This window comes from Ovis aries, chromosome 6 (genome assembly GCF_016772045.2).
Source record: "Ovis aries strain OAR_USU_Benz2616 breed Rambouillet chromosome 6, ARS-UI_Ramb_v3.0, whole genome shotgun sequence".
Taxonomy (NCBI): Eukaryota; Metazoa; Chordata; class Mammalia; order Artiodactyla; family Bovidae; genus Ovis; species Ovis aries.
This window is the reverse complement of record NC_056059.1, coordinates 15,942,261-15,962,636: the sequence shown is the minus strand read 5'-3', so window position 1 is coordinate 15,962,636 and position 20,376 is coordinate 15,942,261. Positions and strand designations below refer to the sequence as shown.

General features: G+C 39.5%; 1 protein-coding gene across 6 annotated transcripts in view; it reads left to right on the top strand.

Moving 5' to 3' along the window:
• The window catches only part of GAR1 (GAR1 ribonucleoprotein), a 79,248-nt gene extending 60,342 nt beyond the window's left edge, over nucleotides 1–18,906 (top strand). For 2 of the 6 annotated variants that reach the window (XM_060416800.1, XM_060416799.1), the window contains 6 exons: nucleotides 11,779–11,992; nucleotides 13,463–13,617; nucleotides 14,080–14,139; nucleotides 14,385–14,523; nucleotides 18,157–18,222; nucleotides 18,585–18,906. In XM_060416800.1, coding sequence (XP_060272783.1) covers nucleotides 11,791–11,992; nucleotides 13,463–13,617; nucleotides 14,080–14,139; nucleotides 14,385–14,523; nucleotides 18,157–18,222; nucleotides 18,585–18,598 — 636 coding nt within the window. In that variant the 5' untranslated portion in view covers nucleotides 11,779–11,790 and the 3' untranslated portion in view covers nucleotides 18,599–18,906. Of the gene's footprint in view, nucleotides 1–11,160; nucleotides 11,568–11,778; nucleotides 11,993–13,462; nucleotides 13,618–14,079; nucleotides 14,140–14,384; nucleotides 14,524–18,156; nucleotides 18,223–18,584 lie in introns of those variants that run through there. The other 4 variants (XM_012179511.5, XM_004009621.5, XM_060416798.1 and 1 more) reach the window with 4 other exon arrangements.
• The last annotated feature ends 1,470 nt before the right edge of the window (nucleotides 18,907–20,376 follow it).

Genomic DNA, 20,376 nt, shown 5'->3' with positions numbered 1-20,376 from the left:
GTGTGGAATTATCATTCTTCTATTATGAGTTGTTTTTGGTAGGAGAGTAATTCCAGGCACCTGCTTTCCAAATGGAAGTTGAGAAATCCATATCCAGCCTCCTTCCATTCCTTTTTATAGCCCAGGGACTGATCAAAGAGTCTCTGTCTCTCTGGTGTTTGGGTCTTGAGTTAAGTGATAAGAGAACAAAAGAAACAGTTGTGAATTATTTATTGCAGCAGAAGAAGCAGCATACTGGTCAGACTGTTTCAGCTACAGATAAGCTTCCTTGGATTCCTTTAGGCCTTATTAAGTATCTTTAATTCTTAAGCCTAGTTTCTTAGCCACCTGTCAGTACTTGCGAACATCCTGTTATTTTTTACTGAATTTTCTTTTACTAAAGTTAGCCAGTATTGGCTTGGTGCCTTGTCACTTAGAAATTTAAGTGATAAAATCATGTGCAATTTATCAAATAATCTGAAGATCAAAAAAAAAAAAAGTCAAGGAAAATAGAATTATCAGAATTGACTTGGGATGAGATAGAAAATTCAAATAAATTAATAGCTAAGATGAAATGGAAATATTAAAGATTTTAAACTCCCAAAGATACTAAGTTTTACCAACTTTTTTAAGAAAAATCATTCTCCTGTTATTTAAACTTTTTCAGAACATGAAAAAAGATAAAAAGCTCTCTGACTTACTAGCAATACTCTGACATACTTATCCAAAACTGGGTAAGATAAGCCTTTGAAAGAAATCTATAAGCTAATCTTAATTATTAATATACATGCAATGATCCTAAATAAAATGTTAGCAAACCATATACCATAAACCACAATATAGCAAAAGAGTAAGATATCATGACCAAGTGTGGACCATTTCAGAAATACGGGGGTGTTCAACATTAGGATATCTATTAGTGTTGTTGTTCAGTTACTGTGTCGGGTCAGATTCTTTGCAACCCTATGAACTGCAGCATGCCAGGATTTCATATCCTTCAGTATCTCCCGGAGTTTGCTCAAACTCATGTCCATTGAGTCAGTGATACCATCCAACCATTTAATCCTCTGTTGCCCCCCTTTTCCTCCTGCCTTCAATCTTTCCCAGCCCCAAGGTCTTTTCCAATGAGTTGGCTTTTTGATTCAGGTGGCCAAATTATTGGAGCCTCAGCTTCAGCATCAGTCCTTCCAATGAATATTTAGGACTGATTTCCTTTAGGATTGACTGGTTTGATCTCCTTGCAGTTCACAGGACTCTCAAGAGTCTTCTACAGCAACACAGTTCAAAAGCATCAATTCTTGGTGCTCAGCCTTCTTTATGGTCCAACTCTCATATCCATACATGACTACTGGAAAAATCATAGGTTTGATTATATGGGCCTTTGTTGGCAAAATGATGTCTCTGTCTTTTTAATATGTTATCTAGGTTTGTCATAGCTTTTCTTCCAAGGAGCATGAATTTTTAAATTTCATGGCTGTGGTCACCATCTGCAGTGATTTTGGAGAGCAAGGAAATAAAATCTGCCACTGTTTCCATTTCTTCCCCATCTATTTGCCATGAAGTCATGGGATCAAATACCATGATCTTCATTTTTTGAATGTTGAGTTTTAAGCCAGTTTTTTCACTCTCTTTTACCTTCATCAAGAGGCTCTTTAGTTTATCTTTGCTTTTTGCCATTCAGTTCAGTTCAGTTGCTCAGTCATGTACGACTCTTTGCAATCCCATGAATCGCAGCATGCCAGGCCTCCCCATCCATCACCAACTCCCGGAGTTCACTCAGACTCATGTCCATTGAGCCAGTGATGCCATCCAGCCATCTCATCCTCTGTCGTCCCCTTCTCCTCCTGCCCCCAATCCCTCCCAGCATCAGAGTCTTTTCCAATGATTCAACTCTTCGCATGAGGTGGCCAAAATACTGGAGTTTCAGCTTTAGCATCATTCCGTCCAAAGAAATTCCAGGGTTGATCTTCGTCAGAATGGACTGGTTGGATCTCCTTGCAGTAGGATGGTATTATCTGCCTATCTGAGGTTGTTATTTCTCCTGAGTGTAATTCAGTATACTAAAATCTTTAATTAAAATAATAGATTAAATGAGAGAATCTGTATTATTATACCACAAGATATGGAAAAGGTATATGATATGAGTTTAACACCAATTTTTAATTTTTAAAAAGTGAGTAATCTAGGAAAAGAACAAATATCATTAACCTGATAAAATGTAGAAACCAACAACATACACTAGTGAAACACTGGAGCCAAACTCAGAGTCTGGAGTAAAATCAAGGATGCTATATTTCAATACTGTTGTTATAATTAGAGGCAATAAATATGAAAAATTTATAAATATTGGCGTGAAAGAGACAAAATTGCCATTATTTGTAGTTGAAATGATTGTCTACTTAGATAAAATTAATTGAAAATTATTAGCTCTAAAGTCAAAGTTTGTTAGAACAACTGGATATGAAGTCAAGGTAAGGAAATGAATTTCCTATTTGTCAGCAGTTAACAAAGAGAAAATGCAATAAATAGCTCACAATGACTGACATTCTCTATAGTTTATATCGCTTACCTCCCAACAGCTCAGTGAAAATAAATATAAAAATAATTCCATTACACCACTGAAAAATGAAGAGGGAATCCATCAAGAGGACACAGTGAGGATTTACTAGAAGACATACAGTTGAGAGGAAGAGATTAACTGCAAACTGATGTAGCTCCAAAATCACTGTAGTTGGTGACTGCAGCCATGAAATTAAAAGACGCTCGCTCCTTGGAAGGAAAGTTGTGACCAACCTAGACAGCATATTAAAAAGCAGAGACATTACTTTGCCAATGAAGGTCCATCTAGTCAAGGCTATGGTTTTTCCAGTGGTCACGTATGGATGTGAGAGTTGGACTGTAAAAAAAGCTGAGTGCCAAAGAATTGACGCTTTTGAAGTGTGGTGTTGGAGAAGACTCTTGGGAGTCCTTTGGACTGCAAGGAGATCCAACCACTCCACCCTAAAGGAGATCAGTCCTGGGTGTTCATTGGAGGGGCTGATGTTGAAGCTGAAACTCCAATACTTTGGCCACCTGATGCGAAGAGCTGACTCATTTGAAAAGACCCTGATGCTGGGAAAGACTGTAGGCAGGAAGAGAAGGGGAAGACAGAGGATGAGATGGTTGGATGGCATCACTGACTCAATGGACATGAGTTTGGGTGGACTCCAGGAGTTGGTGATGGACAGGGAGACGAGGGTGCTGCAGTTCATGGGGTTGCAAAGAGTTGGACACAACTGAGCGACTGAACTGAACTGAACTGATGTGGGTGACAACTGTATCCAGAATAAGGGAGACCACAAAGTAGAGATGGTGGAATCCAAGAGAAGTGATAGATAGGTGATCAATTAAATAAAGAGCAAAACAGTTGAGCCAGTACCCCATTCTTCGGAAACTCACCTCAACATTTCCTCCAGGATAAAGCCTACAAAGATTCTCTGTGGCGCATATTCTAACCGACTGTCCTTGGAGTAAGCACTGGGGCGGGAGAAGCAGAGAACCATTCCTGGTACACACAACTTCCTGGTGTTCAGGGAATCTCTGCACTTGAAAAAGTCAGCTATAGGTAACTCCCGAGACCTCACATTCCACCCCACCTTCTTCTACACAGTCATCCACACAGTCCTCTGTAGTCAGAATTAAGACAGCCAGTATGTACAGCACAATAAACAGAAAAAGAAAGACCAATCTCATTTATCACTATAGCTGCAAAAATCCTAAACAAAATACCAACCGATACAAAATCTTAAATAGGATTCAGCAGTCTGTTAATAACAACATTAACACTTACTTGACAACGTTTTCTGCACACACACATAAATATGTATATAGGCTCAAGTAAATAAAATATTTATGTTAAATGTCTTAATTTCAGGGTAGGAGAATTTCACATTTAAATTGGACATAGCAGTTCAACCTTTTTTTTTTTTCTTTCTAAAAATATGTACCTTCTGTCTCTGTCCAATGATAAGACACAAAATTCATGATAATTCAGAAGCAAGGACCACCCCTTAGTGCCAGATTGTGTTCTTTGGGCTTCTTAAAGAAAGGGGTAAGGCAGGAAAAGTGTATGTCAGACAGAGACATCCAGTGTCAGAGAGTGAGGAAGCCATCAGAAGCTAGTGAGTGGTAAGACATAGGACCAAACTTGAAAGTACTCTCACATGCCAAAGATGAAACAATTTATGCATTAAATAACTTTTACATACATGAAGGCAATGGCACCCCACTCCAGTACTCTTGCCTGGAAAATCCCATGGGTGGAGGAGCCTGGTGGGCTGCAGTCCATGGGGTCGTGAAGAGTATGACATGACTGAGCGACTTCATTTTCACTTTTCACTTTCATGCATTGGAGAAGGCAATGGCAACCACTCCAGTGTTCTTGCCTGGGGAATCTCAGGGACGGGGGAACCTGGTGGGCTGCCGTCTATGGGGTCGCACAGAGTCAGACACGACTGAAGTGACTTAGCAGCAGCAGCAGCAGCAGCAGCAGCAGCAGGCCTATAAAAAGATTAATATTTATTAAAATCAACTTGCACTCTGCTAAATTAAATAACTGAAGTTTCCTCTCCTACTCAATTTGCATGAGAATTGATATCCTATTTAAAAATAACTATAAATCAAGTATTAAACTTAAAAATTATGGATAACTACTGTACAATGATAACATTAATATTATACAGTAACTTTATTTTTTTAATTTTTTAATTGAAGGATAATTGATTTACATAATTGTGTGGTTTTCTGTCATACATCAATAAGAATCAGCTATAGATACACCCATGTTCCCTCCCTCCCAGACTTCCCTCCCATCTCCCTTTGTTTTTGTTTTTTACTTTCTTCTTCTTTTAAAAAATTTTTATTTTTACTTTATTTTGCTTTACAATACTGTATTGGTTTTGCCATACATTGACATAAATCTGCCACGGGTGTACATGAGTTCCCAATCCTGAACCCCCCTCCCACCTCCCACCTCCCATCCCATATCATCTCTCTGGATCATCCCGGTGCACCAGCCCCAAGCATCCTGTATCCTGTATTGAACATAGACTGGTGATTCGTTTCTTACCTGATAGTATACATGTTTCAATGCCATTCTCCCAAATCATCCCACCCTCTCCCTCTCCCACAGAGTCCAAAAGTCCGTTCTATACATCTGTGTCTCTTTTGCTGTCTCGCATAGAGGGTTATCATTACCATCTTTCTAAATTCCATATATATGTGTTAGTATACTGTATTGCTGTTTTTCTTTCCGGCTTACTTCACTCTGTATAATCGGCTCCAGTTTCATCCACCTCATTAGAACTGATTCAAATGTATTCTTTTTAATGGCTGAGTAGTACTCCATTGTGTATATGTACCACAGCTTTCTTATCCATTCATCTGCTGATGGACATCTAGGTAGTTTCCATGTCCTAGCTATTATAAACAGTGCTGTGATGAACATTGGGGTACACGTGTCTCTTTCAATTCTGGTTTCCTCGGTGTGTATGCTCAGCAGTGGGATTGCTGGGTCATAAGTCAGTTCTACTTCCAGTTTTTTAAGGAATCTCCACACTGTTCTCCATAGTGGCTGTACCAGTTTGCATTCCCACCAACAGTGTAAGAGGGTTCCCTTTTCTCCATACCCTCTCCAGCATTTATTGCTTGTGGACTTTTGGATTGCTGCCATTCTGAGTGGCGTGAAATGGTACCTCATTGTGGTTTTGATTTGCATTTCTCTGATAATGAGTGATGTTGAGCATCTTTTCATGTGTTTGTTAGCCATCTGTATGTCTTCTTTGGAGAAATATCTATTTAGTTCTTTGGCCCATTTTTTGATTGGGTCATTTATTTTTCTGAACTTGAGCTGCATAAGTTGCTTGTATATTTTTGAGATTAGTTTTTGTCAGTTGCTTCATTTGCTATTATTTTCTCCCATTCAGAAGGCTGTCTTCACCTTGCTTATAGTTTCCTTTGTTGTGCAGAAGCTTTTAAGTTTAATTAGGTCCCATTTGTTTATTTTTGCTTTTATTTCCAGTATTCTGGGAGGTGGATCATATAGGATCCTGCTGTGATTTTTGTCAGAGAGTGTTTTGCCTATGTTCTCCTCTAGGAGTTTTATAGTTTCTGGTCTTATGTTTAGATCTTTAATCTTGAGTTTATTTTTGTGTATGGTGTTAGAAAGTGTTTTAGTTTCATTGTTTTACAAGTGGTTGACCAGTTTTCCCAGCACCACTTGTTAAAGAGATTGTCTTTAATCCATTGTATATTCTTGCCTCCTTTGTCGAAGATAAGGTGTCCATAGGTGTGTGGATTTATCTCTGGGCTTTCTATTTTGTTCCATTGATCTATATTTCTGTCTTTGTGCTAGTACCATACTGTCTTGATGACTATGGCTTTGTAGTAGAGCCTGAAGTCAGGTAGCTTGATTCCTCCAGCTCCATTCTTCTTTCTCAAGCTTGCTTTGGCTATTTGAGGTTTTCTGTATTTCCATACAAACTGTGAAATTTTTTGTTCTAGCTCTGTGAAAAATACTGCTGGTAGCTTGATAGGGATTACATTGAATCTGTAGATTGCTTTGGGTAGTATACTCATTTTCACTATATTAATTCTTCCAATCCATGAACATGGTATATTTCTCCATCTATTAGTGTCCTCTTTGATTTCTTTCATCAGTGTTTTATAATTCTCTCTATACAGGTCTTTAGTTTCTTTAGGTAGGTATATTCCTAAGTATTTTATTCTTTTCGTTGCAATGGTGAATGGGATTGTTTCCTTAATTTCTTTTTCTACTTTCTCATTATTAGTGTATAGGAATGCAAGGAATTTCTGTGTGTTGATTTTATATCCTGAAACTTTACTATATTCATTGATTAGCTCTAGTACTTTTCTGGTGGAGTCTTTAGGGTTTTCTATGTAGAGGATCATGTCATCTACAAACAGTGAGAGTTTTAGTTCTTCTTTTCCAATTTGGATTCCTTTTATTTCTTTTTCTGCTCTGATTGCTGTGTCCAAAACTTCTAATACAGTAACTTTAATTTGATAAAAAAATTTTTTTAAAAAATTGAGATCCTTTGTAAGGAGGAGGAAATGACACAGAGTAGGCCAATAAGTTTTAGTCTCGGACAAAAATAAACAGATTCATAGAAAAATACCGTTCTTTAAACAGCACTGAGTTGCACAGTGTGAACCATGTTAACTATGCACTTCAAAATGATTAATGTGGTACAGTTTATGCATATTTTACTATAGTTGGAAAAAAGAGCATTGATAATTATTATTGGATTCTTATGTCTACATGTCTATAAGCTGCTGATCATGTTAATGCACTGGGATGGAGACTTGTGCTGTGTGCTCAGTTTTGTCCAACTCTTTGTGACCCGATGGAGTCTGGCCTGCCAGGATCCTCTGTCCATGGGATTTCCCAGACCAGACAAGAATACTGGAGTGGGTTGTCATTTACTTCTCTAGGGGATCTTCCCAACCCAGGGGTTGAACCCACACCTCTTGTGTCTCCTGCATTGGTAGGCAGATTCTTCATCATTGTGTCACCTGGGTATATAAAATTTTTATGCAGGGTTTTCTGAGACATAAAAATTAATTCAATCATTCTTTCAGAGTACAAAGGATAGAAAAAGGCTGTTCTAATGGATGGGAAATGGAGCTCTTCCAAGAAGGAGGTGATTGCCAGTGGCAGAGAAAGAGAAGCAAGGCAATGATGCTGGTCTGATGGGGCAGAAAAATGGTGTAGAGCACTGGAGGGAAACAAAATTAATTATACAGAAGGCCTAGTCAATGGAGAAATTTTACTTTAGAGTTGTTACTAAGGGAAATGGGAAACTGTTTGGGGTCATGAAGATGGCTATGGTATGAGGAAACTCTTATTAAGCTCAGTATGTCATCACATGCATTACAGATGGAAGGAAGAAAAGGGTGGAGGCATTTATTTCAAGACACCAAAGATGCTCAGAATGTGAGGATGTTGTAGTTCACTGCAATTATTTCTTGACTTTTGAGTTGTTGTAGGTTATATTGGGTGATTTAAGATAGAAATAACAGAGGAGACTGTGGTAGCGGCAACAGGAGGCCTGTATTTACAGTACAAATCTACTTTAGATGGAGTGAATAGAAATAGATAGCTTTGAATAAAGAGACTACCACCGAGGTTGGGTGGGGATCATGACAGGAGAGTGCTCAGATGTTGGAGTCCAAAGATTCAGAAACCAAGAGTATGATGCTACCATGAAGACAAACAGGGAATTGGAATGATGAAAAACTTGAAAAGAGGAAGGAGGGAGCCTAGAGGTAGTGATACAGCAAAGGATTGAGGGGGTGTGAGAATCCATGGTTTCACTTTGTCCCTCTAATTAGTTGGGGAAGTTTCTGCCCTTCTGTCAGTTTCTTACATGGAAAATAAAGGGGTATCATGTAATCTTGAAGGTTCCATAGGCGTTCAATGGTTTCAACACATTGAGTTGGAGATAATAGACACCAAGACTGTTGAGAGTCCCTTGGACTGCAAGGAGATCCAACCAGTCCATCCTAAAGGAAATCTGTCCCGAATATTCATTGGAAGGATTGATGCTGAAGCTGAAACTCCAATAGTTTGGTCACCTGATTCAAAGAACTGACTCCTTGAAAAAGACCCTGATGCTGGGAAAGAGTGAAGGCAGGAAGAGAAGGGAATGACAGAGGATGAGATGGATGAGATGGTTGAATGGCATCTCATGAGTCTGAGCAAGCTCCAGGAGTCGGTGATGGACAGGGAAGCCTGGCGTGCTGCAGTCCATGGGGTCACAAAGAGTCGGACATGACTGAGTGACTGAACTGAACTGAACTGGAGATAAAACACTGAATGTAAACAGAGCAAAATAGAGTAGGGCTGTTATGAATAATTCTGCCTCTGTATGATGCATAGAATTTAAAGTACATTTATCTAATCTGATGATTGCTAGGTGCTTTCTCAAGAAGCTTGTACTTTAGTGTAGGTGACATATTGTGATTTCTAATATCCATAGTTAAAGTCTACAAAGTTCTTCCAATGTAAAGAACTCCCTAAAAAAAGATACCAATCCCTACCTTCTTTCAAAAAGGTAAACATCAAGGTAAGGCCTCAGAAGATCCAAGTGAAAAAAGATAATTCAAATTTAGCAAATGGAGGGTCGCTAGCCTTCTTTGGGAGCTAAGTTTTAGTGGAAGCTGAAGTCAAATATCCAGGACTTAAAAGCAGGAGTGGAGAAAGGCTTTTAGTAGAGACTGTCCTGCTGCTGCTGCTGCTGCTGCTAAGTCACTTCAGTTGTGTCCAACTCTATGCGATCCCATAGACGGCAGCTCACCAAGCTCCTCCGTCCCTGGGATTCTCCAGGCAAGAACACTGGAGTGGGTTGCTATTTCCTTCTCCAGTGCATGAAAGTGAAGAGTGAAAGTGAAGTCGCTCAGTCGTGTCCGACTCTTAGCGACCCCATGGTCTGCAGCCTATCAGGCTCCTCCACCCATGGGATTTTCCAGGCAAGAGTATTGGAGTGGGTCGCCATTGCCTCCTGTCTGCGCTCAAAATGTACTTGCAGAGGAACAAACTATATGGCACAAAAGATAAAAATATGGTCTGGCTTTCCTTCAGACAACAGTTCCTTTAATAGCGCACACACAAACTTTTTTTCCCCCTTGCTTTAGTGAAACCAAATTGCCAACATCCATTGTATCATCAAAAAAGCAAGAGAGTTCCAGAAAAACATCTACTTCTGCTTTATTGATGATGCCAAAGCCTTTCACTGTGTGGATCACAACAAACTATGGATATTCTTCGAGAGATGGGAATACCAGACTACCTGACCTGTCTCCTAAGAAATCTGTATGCAGGTCAGGAAGCAACAGTTAGAACTGGACATGGAACAACAGACTGGTTCCAAATTGGGAAAGGAGTACATCAAGGCTGTATATCGTCACCCTGCTTATTTAACTTACATGCAGAGTACATCATGAGAAATGCTGGGCTGGATGAAGCACAAGGAGAAACATCAATAATTTCAGATATGCAGATGGCACCACACTTATGGCAGAAAGCAAAGAACTAAAGAGCCTCTTGATGAAAGTGAAAGAGGAGAGTGAAAAAGTTGGCTTAAAACCCAACATTCAGAAAACTAAGATCATGGTATCTGGTCCCATTACTTCATGGCAAATAGATGGGAAAACAATGGAAACAGTGACAAGACTTTATTTTGGGGGGCTCCAAAATCACTGCAGATGGTGATTACAGCCATGAAATTAAAAGATGCTTACTCCTTGGAAGAAAAGTTATGACCAACAAAGCATATTAAAAAGTAGAAACATTGACAAAGGTCCGTCTAGTCAAGGCTATAGTTTTTCCGGTGGTCATGTATGGATGTGAGAGTTGGACTATCAAGAAAGCTGAGCGCTGAAGAATTGATGCTTTTGAACTGCGGTGTTGGAGAAGACTCTTGAGAGTCCCTTGGAGTGCAAGGAGATCCAACCAATCCATCCTAAAGGAAATCAGTCCTGAATATTCATTGGAAGGACTGATACTGAAGCTGATACTCCAATACTTTGGCCACCTGATGTGAAGAAGTGACTCATCTGAAAGACCCTGATGCTGGGAAAGATTGAAGGCGGGAGAAGGGGACGACAGAGGATGACATGGTTGATTGACATCACCCATTCAATGGACATGAGTTTGAGTAAACTACAGGAGTTGGTGATGGACAGGGAGGTCTGGCGCGCTGCACAGTCCATGGAGTCGCAGAGTCGGACATGACTGAGCGAATGAACTGAACTGAACTTAGCGAAACCATAGGATAAAACGATGGACACAGTACTGCCCACAATCGTGCGTACTTCAAAGGATCCGGAAGAAACAAACGACTCGAAAGAACTCCGACAAGCCCTTTCACTGGGTTCGGATGCGGACAGATCCACCTTCCGGGCAGAGCGCGGCTCAAGTCTCCTCAATAGACAACTGGTGGAGCCGCAACCAACTGTCGAGCAAGATGACCGCAGCGCAGTCTAACAACACAGCACACACCTCCACTCAGCTCCCAACCGGAACTTCCCGGGCCGCGGGGAGAGGGGCGGGCCCTGACGCCAGTTATCTCCAAGGGCAACGCCGCAGAGCGGAACTTCCTGCAACGTCATGCTTCAAAGGACGCTGATATTGTATGTCACTTCCTCTGCTGGCAGTAGGCAAGTAAAGCTGATTGTCGTAAAGTAACGGTTGATGTTGAGATATTACTGATACTCTTCTAGCATTGACGGCTCTTTGGACAGGCGACAGCCTACCTGCTTCCGCAGGTGCCTGGCTTTTTTTTCTAAACCAGTTATTCGAGTTCTAGGTGATTCCCTCCCCTCTTCAGTTTTGTCCCGGTACGGTGGCCGAAGAGGCTCGTGTGAGGCGGAAGTACCGGGCGAGTGGGTGTGAGCACCCGGGCCTGAGGTGCACGTGGCACCGGTGAGTGGCGGGAGGAGGCCAGTTAGTCTGAGAATGTTGGACGTGGAACCCAGCGGAGGGAGGGAGGGAATGCGGCTGAGGCCCTTCCTGCCTGCTCGGGGAGGAGGTAGTCACCCGGGGCGACGGGGCTCGTGAGTGGTCGGTCGGCGCTCACAGGGCTGTCGGCAGGTCACACTCACGTTTCGGGCGAGTCGCTGGCCCTATGGCCATGGTTGAAGTGGCAGAGTTGCTGTTATCATCGTTATCCACGTTTATGGTTTCTCATTGAGGCTCAGAGGCCCCAGTGACTGAACGGCACGCACTGTTTTTCTTATCAGGTAGGAGCGAACATGTCTTTTCGGGGCGGAGGTCGCGGAGGATTTAATCGAGGTGGCGGCTTCGGTCGCGGCGGCGGCAGCAACAACCACTTCCGAGGTGGAGGCGGCGGTAATTTCAGAGGCGGCGGCGGCGGCAGAGGAGGATTCGGACGAGGGGGCGGCCGCGGAGGCTTTAACAAAGGCCAAGACCAAGGACCTCCAGAACAAGTAGTTTGTATGTAGGCTTCAGATTTTGGCCTACTTGGGCGCGGAGGGTGGAATGGAGTCGGGGGCGGAGGTTGTAGGTCTGTGTTATTAGTAAGTTTGACTAGGAGTCTGGTGCTGAAAGGCAGATGCAGCAGCTGTCTTTCTCAGGGGATTGGTTCTTAGTTGTGGAGTCAGGCCTACGGAGAGGCGGTAAGCTGCCTTCAAATCGTGCTGTAGAAAGTAAGAAAGCTGAAGGACAGCTAAAATGCATCATGGATATAGAACTAGAGTTTTGGCTGAAAGGGAGATATAAATAGGTATGTTATGTCCTTACCCGTATTGTTCCCATTTTACAGATAAGAAAACTGATTCAGAGTTAAGTTTATTTGCTAGGGTCATAGTGATGAGTGATCAGTAAGGGATATATATGAGATACAAAGCCAAGTTTCCTGACTCTTAATTGCCACTCCTAAATAAGTGAAGTGAGTTTAAAAAAAGCAAAAAAACCCACAACTTGCTGAGAAGGGAAACTGCACAGGGGAGTAAAAAAAATAATAAAGACCTAATTAGAGCAGTTTTGGGGTAATTATCAAAGATATAGGGTGGAAGTTTTAGAAAGTGAGACAGAAATTTGACAGTAGAAGCCTGCATTAAAGAAGAGACAGGATAAATAGAGTCTAATATATGAAGAGAAAGTTGGATCGGTATGCAAAATGGTGTAGAGGTCAGTGGCTAGAATCAAAGGTCCTGTCCCGTAACAGTCCATGCATGACACATTGAGAGCATTGGGAAAGTGAAGAAAAAAGGAAGGGTTAGATGGGAGAGAAATCTCAGTGGAAACAAACTTAGAACTTGACTAATACTAGAAATAAAAGATTCTTGATTTTGAACTTGGGTGATGGGAATTGAGAGTTGGTTTTATAGGAATATGGTGAGTATTTTAGTTTGGGGTGGATAGAAGTTAGATATAAAGGTAGTTATATGAAATTCCAGACTTTCTTGGTAAGGATCGAAGAGTCAGTGAAAAGGTAGTAGTGGGAAATTTTAAAAGGGGAAGGGGGGGGAAAAGGCAGGAGAACAACAGACTGTCTTAGAGTTATGGATGGGGAGAAGGAAGAAGAGACAATAGAATGAAGCATAGCATTTAATCAAATAATAATAGTAACTATAACAAAATAACTTACAGGTTGAGTGGTCTCAATATGCCAGGCACTTTCTAAGCACTTGACACTTATTGTTGTGCTTAATCCTCACAGTACTAGGTGTTAGCCAAGGGTTTTGTTGTTAGCCCTACATTAAAGATGAAGGCACTGAAGAATAGAAAAGGTGAGACCCTTACTCCAGGTCACATAGCTAGTATTTTGTGGAGTTGGTACTAAGCCAGGAAGGCTTTTTTGCTGGTGAAATCCCAGGCAGCCAAGAGGAAAGCTTCTAGAAGAGGTTGGTCAATATCATTTGAAACTGTTTTATATTTTAACAATTTTATGTCCTATTTTAGTATTAGGAGAGTTCCTGCACCCTTGTGAAGATGACATAGTGTGTAAATGTACCACAGATGAAAATAAAGTACCTTATTTCAATGCTCCAGTTTATTTAGAAAACAAAGAACAAATTGGAAAAGTGGACGAAATATTTGGACAGCTTAGAGATTTTGTATCCTTTTTAATTGGAAGATGTAGCAATCCTGTTGAAAGGTCATGATTTGTGTTTTTCTGGAGATAAGTATTGATTAAACTGAACTTGGTGCTTCACTGAAGTGGATGCAGTATTGCTAAGATTGGACCATAAAGGAGAATCAAGACAGGGGAATATATTTCCACATAAATTGAAAAGATAGGCCTCTTTAAGTGTGCCTTCCTTTTTTTAAGCTTTTAGAAATGATTGTCATTTGGATCAGTGCCATTTGAGTTACTTTGTTTTTGATATGATGATGCTACTGCAATAGTATGGTGGACCTGGAAGTTTTAAAACAAAAACTTCACTTCTGTTTGGAAACTCATTTCTTACTTTTCGTGAATATTTCTGTATATTCTAACCTTGTTATTTTAAAAATGACATGTGAATTCAGAAGATTATCTTTCATTATAATTGTTTATTCCTTAATAAAATTAATAGTATTTTTCAGTTAAATTATCAGAGAACATGAAAGCATCTTCCTTTAAAAAACTACAGAAGGTGAGTCAAGCTAACACCTAGATCCTTGGTTTTATAAATGAATGACCTACCTTAGGACAGTTTTACTTAAAAGCACTGGAAACTTCCTCAGTGTATCACTAGTGAAGTTAGAGGGTTGGGATTTGACCCAGGCAGTTTTGAGTCTAGTGTGTCGGTTCTTAATTATTATATTGTATACCGGTTCTTAATTATTATATTGTATATCCCCCAGCTCATCACACTAATTGTTTCTATTTTACTTCCAGTTTTATATAGACCCATATAAGCTGCTGCCGTTGCAGAGGTTTCTACCTCGACCTCCTGGTGAAAAGGGACCTCCGAGAGGCGGTGGCAGGGGAGGTCAAGGAGGAGGAAGAGGCAGAGGTGGCAGAGGTGGCAGAGGTGGTAAGTTCCCCATGGAGGAAAACTTCTAATGAGATTTCAAAGTCACAGCCTATTTAAAGAGTACAATTTAATTTTTCATATAAGTCAACCTCTCTTATGGTTATTTCTTTTAGTTAGGCTCTTTCAAATTTTGGCAGATTACCATAGTAATAATGCTTAGTTTCTATAACGTATAGGATTATCTTAATTGAATTTTAATTTTTTAATTAGTATTTAGCAAAACTTTATGAAGGTGGGTGATATCTTTATTTTTATGAATGAGGAAATGGAAGCTTAGAAATGTTAATTTGTCCTAATCAAACAATTGGCAGCTCAGAAATAAAACCAGTGTCTTCTGATGTCATGTCAAAGACTATTATTACCAATAAATTCATTGCTTTGGTTTCAGTATGTTGATATTATGTATTTCCCCACAGCTTTGGTACATTTATTGTGTAGGCAGCTAGGTGATAAGTAAAGCTGGGGATGAGCTGGAATGCAGCATCTGGGAATGATGTGTTAGGTGGGTGACAGGATGATGGACAGAGCCAAAGTGGTAAGGAAGAGGAGCTGCCAAGTGGGTTACTGTATCAGAAAAGAGAATTTCGTTTTCACTTTTGCCTCTCAATTTAATGAACGTTTCACCCTGTAAATGTGCCTTTTTGGGATCCAGATAACTTGGAGATAATCTCTTAAGAGATATGTATATATTTATTTCTTTGGAAGTATCCCTTTGAGAATTTGAATGGAGATCCCCTCATTCCCATTCTATATTCAGTCTTATATAAAATAGTTTAAAAAATTCACAACTCTATTTTCTTAAAGTCTTAATCTTTATATTGTATTTTAGACGTATGTGTTTGTTTCTTTATAATTTCTCTTTTTATGTTTCATCATTCTTTTACAAAACTGTCCCCCAAAATAAGTAAAAGTAGGGACTGCAGTAGGAAGCCAAATGTATTGGATAATAGAAGAAAATAATTTAAAATTTTAAAATTTCAAAGCTTGTCAGCATATGAACATCAGTGTGTCTGTTTCCAGCTCAGTTAACCTTAAATGTTGTATCCATGGTACTTCCCAGGTGGCGCTAGTGGTAAAGAATCTACCTGCCAATATAGGAGACATAAGGGACATGGGTTCGATCCCTGGGTTGGGAAGATTCCTTGGAGGAGGGCATGCCAACCCATTCCAGTATTCTTGCCTGGAGAATCCGATAGACGGGGGCCTGGTGGGCTACAGTCTATTGGGTCACGGAGTCGGACACGACTGAAGCAACTTAGCAGGCATGGTAGTACTCCCAGAACCAAACCACCCATGTCTGCTACTTTTTGTTCTTAGAATTAAGAAGCCTTAGTGCAGTTTAAAAAGTGTATCCCATAAGCAAAAGTTGAGGTACAAATACATTTAACAATAGGGCTAAATTGAACTTTAAAGTAACAAACTTTTCTAACGTATTAAAACAAAACTTGTTTAAAAAGTTGTAAACTAGGATTTTTTCTTTCCACTGGATTGAGAAACTACTACTATTTCTCCATTTTTATCTTTAAAAAAATTCTGCAAGATAAAATATGTGAATATATGTTAGCTTGGTCCAGAAATAATTGTAATTTTGCGTTGTTGAATTTTGCCCTTTGATATTAGAATACATTCTTAAATAAATATGATTATATTATACCTCATTTTAATGCACATTTCTTGCTTTATATTTTTTGCTAATGACATTAACAGTAAAAATACAAAGATCATGGCATCCGGTCCTATTACTTCATGACAAATAGGTGGGGAAAATGTAGAAACAGTGTCAGATTTCATTTTCTTGGGCTCCAAAATCACTGCAGATGGTGACTGCAACCACAAAATTAAAAGATGCTTGCTCCATGGAAGGAAAGCTGTGACAAACCTAGACAGCGTTTTAAAAAGCAGAGACGTTACTTTGCCGACAAAAGTCCGTCTAGTCAAAGCTGTGGTTTTTCCATTAGTCGTGTATGAATGTGAGAGTTGGACAATAAAGAAAGCTGAGTGTCAAAGAACTGGTGCTTTCAAATTGCGGTGCTGGAGAAGAATCTTGAGGGTGTCTTGAACTGCAAAGAGATCAGATCAGTCAATTCTAAAGGAAATCAGTCCAGAATATTCATTGGAAGGACTGGTGCTGAAGTTGAAGGTCCAGTATTTTGGCCCCTGATGTGAAAAGCCGACTCACTGGTAAAGACCCTGATGCTGGGAATGATTGAAGGCAGGAGGAGAAAGGGCCACAGAGGATGAAATGGTTGGATAGCATCACTGACTCAATGGACTGTTGGAATAAAATCAACATGATGGTGAAGGACAGGGAAGCCTGGCGTGCTGCATGCAGTTCATGGGGTCAGAAAGAGTCAGACACGATGTAGTGATTGAACAACAACAATGACATATTACTTGCTGTTTATTTTATATGTATTTTAGACTATGGAAACGATGTTAGATAAAAAGCAAAATCTAGCAGTTTTCTTGAGTTCAAAAATGGGTCATAAAGCAGTGGAGATAACTTGGAACATCAAGAACTCATTTGGCCCGGGAACTAACAAATGTACATTGCACTGGTGGTTCAAGAAGTTTTGCAAAGGAAAGGAGAGCCTTGATGAGGAGTGCAGAGGCTGGCCACTGGAAAGTGACTCCGAGCCATTGAGAGCCACATTAAAGCCGATCCTCTTAAAACTACACGAGAAGTTGCCTAAGAACTTATTGACCATTCTATGGTGGTTTGACATTTAAAGCAAATTGGAAAGGTGAAAAAGCTTGACAAGGGGGTGCCTCATGAACTGACTGCAAATAAAAAAAAATCATTTCAGTGTGTCATCCTCTCTCATTCTGTGTAACAACAATGAGGCATTTCTTGATTGAATTGTGACGTGCAACAAAAAGTGGATTTTATATGATGCCAGTGATGACCAGCTCAGTGGTTGGATTGAGAAGAGGCTCTAAAATACTTCCCCTAAACCAAACTTGCACCAAAAAAAGGGTCATGGTCACCATATGGTGGTCTGCTGCCAGTCTTCTGATCCACCACAGCTTTCTGAATCCTGGTGAAACCATTACATCTGAGAAGTATCCTCAGCAAATTGATGAGATGCACCGAAAACTGCAGTGCCTGCAGCCAGATCAATAGAATGGGCCCTATTCTTTTCCGTGACAACACTTGACCTAATGTCGAACAGCCAGCACTTCAAAACTTGAACAAACTGGACTGTGAAGTTTTGCCTCATTTGCTAAATTCACCTGACCTCTCGCCTTATTCATCTGATCTCTTGGCAAATGACTACAACTTCTTCAAGCATTTTGACAACTTTTTGCAGGGAAGAATCTTCCACAACCAGCAGGATACAGAAAATGCTCTCCAAGAGTTCGTTGAATCCCATAGCATGGGTTTTCATGTTACAGGAGTAAACAAACTTATTTCTCGTTGGAAAAAGTGTGTTGGTTGTAATGGTTCCTATTTTGATTAATTAGGAAGTGCTTGAGCCTAGTTATAATTTAAAATTCAGGGTCTGAAACTGCAGTGACTTTTGTAACAACCTAACGCTGTTCTTTATAATTGTAAGAAATATATTGATGTTTATAGGCTTATCAAAATATGACAGATTGCAGTTATTTAATGAATATTTCCTTTATTTTTAGGTGGTTTTAGAGGTGGAAGAGGAGGTGGAGGTTTCAGAGGAGGAAGAGGGGGTGGTGGTTTCAGAGGTGAGTGGGGGAGAAAAACTTGAAATAACTGAATTTCTAGAAATGGTATTGGCTCCTAACGTTTATTTCTTTTTGCCAGCAAGTATGTAGAACACCATGGTATTCCTTTTTTTAGCCTTAATATGCAGTTTCATTTTATATCACTTTTACCTTTGAATTTTTTCATCTGTTTCTGCTTTACTTTGCTATATTATTAATTTGAAAAGCAAAAAGGTGGTAATATAAATAATAGTTAAATTTGGTAAAGTATGTTTATTGAACTTTACCAGAACTAATGTTGATTTTAAACTTGAGTTCTGGCTAATAGTGTTACTTAAAGTTCACTTTCTATATTTTTAATATTTTCATTTTCTGTTAATCAGGAAGAGGACATTAAGTGTAACAGTCGACAGAAACTTCACCAGGTGACTTCTGCATTAACCTCATAATCTACTTCAGTGGATCAGAAACTTGTTTCTTGAGCAAATTTTGAAGAACTGGTCTTTTTAGGACAGTGGAGCTAAAATGTCAACGTCACGCAAAAATGAGTGCGGCAGAACAGGCAACTTTGCTTCAAAAGAGTATGAATAAGTGTTTGAACATTTTGTACAATGTTCGGAACTTTGTGGGTGTTTAATAAAGGGACAGCTTTTAATTGGAACATATTTGAATTTTGTAAATAAAGTGTTTTATTTCTTTAAGTAATTCAGAGCTGTGTTTATTAAACCAGAGTTTAAAGGGACAGCCCACTAGATTTAAGATAGAAAGAGAGGATGTTTACATATCTAACTGAGCTTTAAAGAAAAACAGAGCTAATAGAGCAGTATTTCACATTATTTATAAATTAACACTCCCTTTAAAATGTTTGCCTTTTGTATATGAGAACATCAGCACCCTTTATCACATTTTTTCCCTTTTGGGTGTTAGGACACAAAGTAAAACAACTTCTTTAATTTTAACTTACAAATGATTAGAAAATTTTAGTGTTAATTATGAATCTATTAAAGTTGGAAGAACTCTGTTCAGGTTGAGAACTAGAAATTCAAGACATTTCTGAAGAAATATTTAACTTTTTCATTCAATATAGATGGGATGTCGAAAGCTTCACTGAATGTTTTTATTTTCCTTTTTTAAGGGACTCCAGATTTAAGGTTTTACTGACCATAAATAAATATTTGATTGCTTGCTAAATGTTCATATTCTTGGATAGGGACATTACAAATGAGATTGGTTGTGGTCCTCAATGCTGTTATAGTATCAAGATGTAACAATGATAGCAAGTTAGAATACTGGGATATAGGATAATTTCCCCTGCTATTGATTCCAACCCACCCTCCCTCTCCAACATGGTTCATTCTTAAAAGGAATGAGTTGTGTTATTTCTTCAGTTTTCTAGCATGCTTTACCTAATACTTGGTTAACTCTTGAATGCTTATTTGAGTAGCATATAGTATTGCCTAAGTCAGTATTTGCGTTTTCCTTATCCTTTTTGATTAATGGAATTGTAGCAGGATTAATAAATGTGTAAAACATAAGTATATATGATGAACAAATATGTAGAAAATTTTTCATAGAAGCAGTTATTCTGTTACAACTTGGGAAAGGAATCTGTTTGATTTAGAATTCTTGGGTTGAAACTTTCAGTTAAAGTTAGGGCCAGGGTTTTCATTCTTGTTCTGTAAAAGACATAGCAAGCACTAAAGTGACTATGGTGTTGTCCCATGGGCAAATAATACACAGTTCCTACACCATTTTTTAACATTAAAAAAAAAGTCTTTAAAATCGCTATGTAGAAGTAATGTATAGGTTGTAGACAAACCACTTTTGAGATTTCTTCACCTTTTAACTTGGGTATATCTATTTTAGTCACTCAGTTCAGTCACTCAGTTGTCTCCGGCTCCTTGCCACCCCCAGACTGCAGCATGCCAGGTTTCCCTGTCCATCACCAACTCCTGGAGCTTGCTCAAACTCATGTCCATAGAGTTGGTGATGCCATCCAACCGTCTCATCCTCTTTCATCCCCCTCACCTCCCATCTTCAGTCTTTTCCAGTAACAGTATCTTTTCCAAGGAATCAATTCTTCACATCAGGTGGCCAAAGTATTGGAGCTTCACCATAAGTCCTTTCAGTGAATATTTGGGACTGATCTTTAGGATGGACTGGTTGGATCTCCTT